The sequence below is a fragment of the Cryptotermes secundus genome, unplaced genomic scaffold (genome assembly GCF_002891405.2).
Source record: "Cryptotermes secundus unplaced genomic scaffold, Csec_1.0 scaffold297, whole genome shotgun sequence".
Classification (NCBI taxonomy): Eukaryota; Metazoa; Arthropoda; class Insecta; order Blattodea; family Kalotermitidae; genus Cryptotermes; species Cryptotermes secundus.
In genome coordinates this window covers 504,256-511,214 of record NW_019721762.1, presented here as the reverse complement: position 1 = coordinate 511,214, position 6,959 = coordinate 504,256, and the positions used below count along the sequence as shown (strand labels likewise).

Below are 6,959 nucleotides of genomic sequence, written 5' to 3'. Positions count from 1 at the left end.
TAATATTATATTTCAGCATCCTGTTACACTCACACAATATATATGGATAAATACCGTCTTAAGTGCAACAAATTTTTATTGTAGTTTTTACTTCTTTTCCTCCTCCACACTACATGTTTCGGCCCTAAATGGCCATCATCAGGTGTGTATCACTTTGTTGCACTTAAGACGGTATTTATCCATATATATAGTTATTTTGTATACGAGTATTTAATTGTGTGTAATATGTAAAATGTTTCTCTGCTTCATATATATGTTACAGTGTACAAAGGTTGATTGTTTCCTCATTTATTTAAATATGCCATGAGGGGTGTTCAGTAAGGAATGATTGGTACTGGGAGGGATAAAACAGTACTATGGGTAATAAGATTAAGTATGTATACAATTATACCTCCAATATCTCTCTCTCTCTCACATTCATAATGATCTCATAAGCCTCCGTTTATTTTTTCAAAATAAGGAAAGTGGGTTTAAAGCAGATTACATTCTTACAAAACTTCTCTAAGGATCAAGGATTTCAAATTAAAAGTATTTACTTCACAATGGGAAAAGTCTTGAAAAGAGATGTCCACATTCAGGTTTAAAACATAAATTAGATTTATGGTCTGCAAGAGTTTCTTCATTCCATACCAAATCCCCATAATCTGGCAATTACATACTTACCACCAGTAGAGTGCTCCACTTTCCAGTCTAGCTACAGTATACAATGTACAGGTATTAAGCGAGACAATGCGATCTACAGTGAACTCTGTAAAACTCTGGGCAGGGTGCTCTAACTTAACAGCTGCATGATTTAGAAGTTCGTCCAACCAGGTTGCCACCTTTCCACTTTCTGTCGCAACAGAGCAGCGGATAACTGTTGCTGATATCTGAACTATTCGCTCTGACAGCAGTCCCAATGTCGCTGCTTTAGGATGATGAATGTTGACATTCTGGGAGGGGGAAAAAAAAGATACTTCAGGTCACATCCAAAAACCAACCTAACAAATATAAATATTTTCCAAAAACCAAATTTTAAATATCTTCCTAGTATTTTCAGAAGTAAAGGGAGATAATGCATTTTGTGTTGTTTCAACAATGGCAGAATGTGACACAAAACAAACATGCCGGAAAAAAAACACATTTTGGTACAGCAACTAATGATACATAATAAGAGTTATCTTCTGGGATATAGCACCGTATAATTCACTGAAAGTCAACAGATGTTTCAAAGGAACATGTCACCTTCATTTTCAGGGTTGAAGAATAAGGCAAGCAAGAAACCAGCATGAAAGAGGTAGCAAGCAGTTGCTCTGCCTGCTGCCTGCTACCTGCTACCTGCTCTATGGTTTGTTGCCTGCCTTATTCTCCAATCCAGAAGATGAAGGTGATATGTTCCTCAGCCAACTTTCAATGGACTACCCAGAAGACAGAATTCTTCATAACCACTGCCTGAGAAACTCAAAATCCTGCAAGTATACTTGACAAATAAGGAATTTACAACTCTGATTTTACTGACAGCAAGGATGTGAAACATGTAGGTACAAAATAACAAAATGCAGGAGGTTATGAAAGTGATCTATGCAGATAACCAAACACTAATACAGTTCTGTCGAATCTTGCTAAACACTGCTTCATCCACTTGCTGATGGTTCATATAATTTGAACATCGCTCTGTTTAGCACGTAAGCATTGTTTATGAAGCTCCACAATGTGATGTTCTAGGGGAATACCACTGAGTTGTGCTCCACAACCGATCCATTTTCCATGGTAATGTTAATCAAGATTCTTTTTTATTGCTACACCTACATAACAAGTGGCAAGAGGCTATAATGCACAAAAAAGAACAGACTTTATAGTCATAGCTTTATTAAAAACTTTGCAAGAAATGTATGAAATTGTTACGATAGTTTATAATTTCCTTCTGCTGTAATTTTGGACCAAAGAACAAGGAACACAAAGTAAATTTACTAGACATACACCCAACAATTTTTAAAGTGAAACTGAATTAAATAGAAGACAAACAAATAACTCTTTAATTTGAAAATGCGTAATGCAAAGTAAAGGAGAAGTGACTGATAAACGTTCAGAAACATCAGGCTCACGCTCAGATGCCAAAACAACTAGAAATAAAAACTGGATGACATACGGCATAATAAATTTGGAACATGAATTTTATATAGTCTGTTATATACAATGAGTATGTGTAATGTAAAATATATATGAAGAAAGCCTCAAATCTTACATAAAATATACATGTTCATAAATACTACAAACATTACCTGAAATTTTTTTTTATCTGAAGAATACTGAACAGAAAATATCTGAAACATAACTGAGGCTGCTTGTAAACACTGTCTAATTTGGACCAAAATAGTACATTCTAAACAAACATTAATAAGGACCTCTGTTTCAATACTTTTTCAAAATCTTTTCATCCAAACCAGATTATACTAGGGACTACACATATTCACAATTCAGTCATATTTAACAGTGTTCTAGCAACATTTAATTCTGGAAAAATAAAAAATACAGGTTTCAAGAAGCTCTTCTACATAGGCATTTTTGTTGGATATGATGTGTGTTTATGACAGAGACATTGGTAGATTCACTTACTGCCTGCATAGCGCTACCTGCAACTAACATGTGCACCATTCAATCAGCATATTGCATTACTGTAATCTCAGACAGCATCATTACAACTTTACCGCACAGCTAGAAATGGGAAACCACTTGATGCAGAGACAAAGTGAATAAATTTCTTAATAATACAATGTTTCTGCATGATGTATTTTACCTCGACTCTTCAGTTTCAAACTGTAATGTTGGCATACCTCTGGGTGTCTGTATGGTTCAGGCTCATTCCACTTCCACTGGTACAGTTGACCACTTGATGTCACTGCTATAAGTTCACTGTACAATGCTGCCAGCAAACTGAACTGTGGTACTGGTTCCCCTCTCTCTGGCCAAAACTCCAATTCATCTGACATCCAAAGTGGACTCTGGGCTGCAAACTCCTTCTTTTTACTTTCTATATAGAGTAAAATAAGTAAATTTACCATTTTTTAAGAACAGAGTGACCGGCACACATCAACATCACAGCCAAATTGCACAAAGAAAGTACCCAAAGTAATAAATGAATTTTGTGACAATTCAATATTTTCAGTCTATTATCTTTATTGGTCAACTATTATCATATAAATGTGGAAGTTGTCCAAATGTTATACTTCCCAATTCCTAGGAGAAGAATCCTTCTTCAGAAGCTAAGAACGTGCAGCAAGTCAAGAAATTACTGGCCACTGGACTCTATCCAGGTCAGATGAATCCAGCCAACAAGTTTCTATTTCCTTATAATTTATTTTAATATTATCTTCCCATATATACCTAGGTATCCCAAAATGTCATGTCCCTTCAGGTTTTCCAACATCTTGCATTTTGAATCTATCTCACATGTGCTACATGCTGCATTCATCTCATTCCCTTTCGATCTCCCTTCCCTTTAAAGAATTCTATTTAATTTGGTGGCATGACAGCTATAAAGTTTAACTTGGATTATATACCCCAAGTTTTCCATGATAGGTCAATTTTTTCAGCAATAAATAGTATCATAGGATTTTAGCTTCTTCCTGTCAATGCACCCCCTGACCCCAAGGTGCCTCTTTTTCTGATCTGTGTGGAGACTTATACAGTGACATATATATAGTGACCGAAATTCTGTGGTATTTTATTTTTGCTGTTAATGAAACTTTAATTTTCCATTGTTGCAGCACTATGCTGAACGTTCCTGCCACTGGTATTCTTAAACATAAACCATAAAGAAAGTGACAGCCCAATTTACAAAGACAGGAAATTTCTCTTCGCTTTCGCACAGCAAATTAATGTCTCACAGTTAGTAATAATTGGTGCACTAAGTTGAACATGTGTTCCTATTACTGTATATTAAATTATTTGAAAAGTGGCTCATTTTAAGACAGCACGAATAGTAGTTTCCAAACGATGATTCTATTAAGTTACCAATTTTGGGTTTATTTTGAAAGGCAATGCATTTAAAATCACCCATTAATCACAGAGCACCTGAAACTTCATATTATATATGCAGTAGAAGAAACCAAGTGAATATAAGAGTCCTTTCTTCTGGGACATAATGTCATGCAGTCTGCTGAACCTCCATCCTCCAGGTCGAAAAATCTGCCAAGTGAGAAAACGGCATGAAGCAGGTAGGAAGCAGAGCAAAACACTTGCTGAAGGCTGGATATCGCACTTGACCAGGCAATCCATAAGTCCCCGTGGTGGTTCCAGCATGTGGATGACATTTTTGTCACTTTGCCAGATACACAAATAGATTGATGGACTTGCCTGACCACCTGAACATTCAGTTCACCATGGAGATAAAGAGACAGTCACCTTCCCTTTCTGGACGTAAGTATTTACAGGATAAATGATGGCTCTCTGGGCCATAAGGTATGACATAAACCTACACATACCAAACTCTACCTGAGCTCTAGTTCTCATCGCCCATTCAAGCAAGCCATACTTTCTATACTCGTCCACTGGGCTTAAGCTCCTTGTGATCAGGACAGCCTACATTCAGAGCTGGTGTACCTGAGGGGACATTTTCAGGTATAATGGCTACAATGACTGGCAGACTTGCAGGACCTTCAATCATCCTGTGAAGGGTACACTGACAAATGACAAGCCAGATTCAGTTGCCTTCCCGCTGTGTGTGGGGTTGTTCTTCAACCACATTGGCAGGGTGTTGGGCCAGCACAACATCAAGTCAGTCTGCCTCCTGTTGAGTAAATCATTAGTTTCTTTTGGTCAATAAACCTAGACCTGATGACAATGGGAGTACATAGTATCTCCTGTGTCTGCAGTCAGGTGGGTCACTCAATCAACATCAGGCTGAAGAAGCACCACTGCATATCTTGATGGAACATCTGGACACATCAGCCATGGCCAACCACAGATGAGGCAATGCATCCAGCTATATAACACCAACATCCTCTCCACCAAACCCAAACATATGAACTGCCTCACCAGGGAAGTGACTAAGACTGAACTCCATCCCAATAGTATGAACAGGGAGGATGACTGTTGCCTAAGTACACCACTATCTGCTCCATGAAAGATCAGAGGAAGTCTTCTTCACAGGATTCTATACACAGGTTCTCCGTGGGGCCATGCTTTCCTTTGGCAAGTGGATTGCTCTGCTTGTTACCTGCTTCATGCTGGTTTGTTCTTGGCTTATTCTTCAATGCTGAAAACGGAGGCCACATGTTCCAACAAAATGTTGGTTGAATTTCTATGTACTGCACGCATCATATCCCAGATGATAACTCTTCATAACCACTATCATGAGAATCTGAAGACTTACAACCAAAAACAGCCCAAGTCTGTTTNCAGCTCCAAATACTCCGGCACCAAAACAGCTGTTGGCCTGTGTAATATTTCAGTAATTAAGGTTCTGGCAGACTTAGCCTCCCAAGAAAGACTCTGCTCTTAGAAGTTTCATAACTGAAGTTAAAATATATTTCATCTTATTTCTGTCCTGTTATGTTATATGTACTGCAAAAGAATCAATACCAGTCCCACTTACAGCAAGAACACACCCAAAAAAATCTGATTCTGAAAATGACTGTTTGAGCTGACAAGAACATCTGCCTAGCTCCATCTGAAGGCCTATTTCACTGCTAGAAGAGACCCATGTAGATAAGGAAACTAAAGCACAGTAGGTGTTCCACGTCAAAGTCTTACATATGCAGCTGCACAGATATGTTCTGTGACATTTTCTTACCTAGGTCAGTGGAGGTTCATGGGAAGGGGAAACCTGTGTCACAAAGAGGGAAGATACTTCACAGTGCAGTGGGCATCAGGTGATGTACATTTCTTAATGGTTAAAACTAGGTGGAAGTAAGCTACTTACTCACTGTTAGATTCTGAAAGGTAAAATTTCTACCTGAAGAGGGTCAGACAGAGAGTGTGGGTTCACAGGATCTTTATGGGCTGTTAGCCACAAATAGCTTTAAAATCCAAACTGCAAGTACAGCTGGTGTAAATAGTTGCACAAAACAATCATGGCTGGTTAGGAATTGCTCATTATGACATGTGCCAGAAAAAAAAGACTTTGTTTAATACAAAGGTTTTCTATGCCTACAACATTAAGAAACTGATGGTGTCAATGTCTTCTGTGGCTATACTGAAGCAACTGCTGTAAGCCATACTCATTCTATCATGATTTCACTGAACATAACTCCAGAGTCCATGCATCATCACCACTACCGTTCTGTCAATATGTTCTTTCCAGTTCCTTCATGCTGTTGCATGAAGTCACTTTTTTCTTTTGGTTTCTTGGGGCAGGGTGAGTATGAGTCAGCCACTAATAGGCCTATTGCACCAACCAATACAGCTTAATCTGAAACACTTAAGCAACTTCAGAAACACCTAATTTAAGCACTGAGATAGAACCCACCTGGATCTTTGTCCCATGTCGAATCACGCAGAGCAGATTCAAGCCAACGTCGGGGCCCGAAGTACTGACGATCTCTCCATCGGGAAAAACTATCTCGATCTCTATCCCGATCCCTGTCTGATTCACGGTCCCTGTCAGTTGCGAGACGGCGGCTACTAGTATTTCCACGGCTGAAGAAAGCAGAAAAAGAAATTAATAACGCAAGCATCAATTGGAAGTTTTACTGTACATCCCTGTACAACCAGTAGATGATTCAAGCCACAAGAGTATTGCTATTCTGTCATGTCCTTCCATTCTTTACCAACAGTTATTATTGGATTCACCCAAGATTCGTATGTATAATAGATATTACTTTCTGCAGTTTGGAATTTCTTGATATGAAATCTGGGAGGTCAGGTTTATCATTTACAGCTGCCATGAGGAACTCAAAGTATGTGATTGGTTCCTGAGGTAAAATTTATGCACTTATCTTCCTATGCCACTTCAAATAAAGTTGTTGTATTTCACTTTC

The 6,959-nt window shown here is 38.4% G+C and overlaps 1 protein-coding gene across 7 annotated transcripts in view; it reads right to left on the bottom strand.

Annotated features, from left to right (window-relative positions):
• The window catches only part of LOC111875645 (E3 ubiquitin-protein ligase UBR5), a 103,759-nt gene that overhangs the window by 86,327 nt on the left and 10,473 nt on the right, over positions 1-6,959 (bottom strand). For all 7 annotated transcript variants that reach the window (XM_023872043.2, XM_033750154.1, XM_033750150.1 and 4 more), the window contains exons 5-7: positions 6,449-6,618; positions 2,814-3,010; positions 664-932 (exon numbers count right to left, since the gene is read on the bottom strand). In XM_023872043.2, the coding sequence (XP_023727811.1) occupies positions 664-932; positions 2,814-3,010; positions 6,449-6,618 (636 nt within the window). The remainder of the gene's footprint in view (positions 1-663; positions 933-2,813; positions 3,011-6,448; positions 6,619-6,959) is intronic.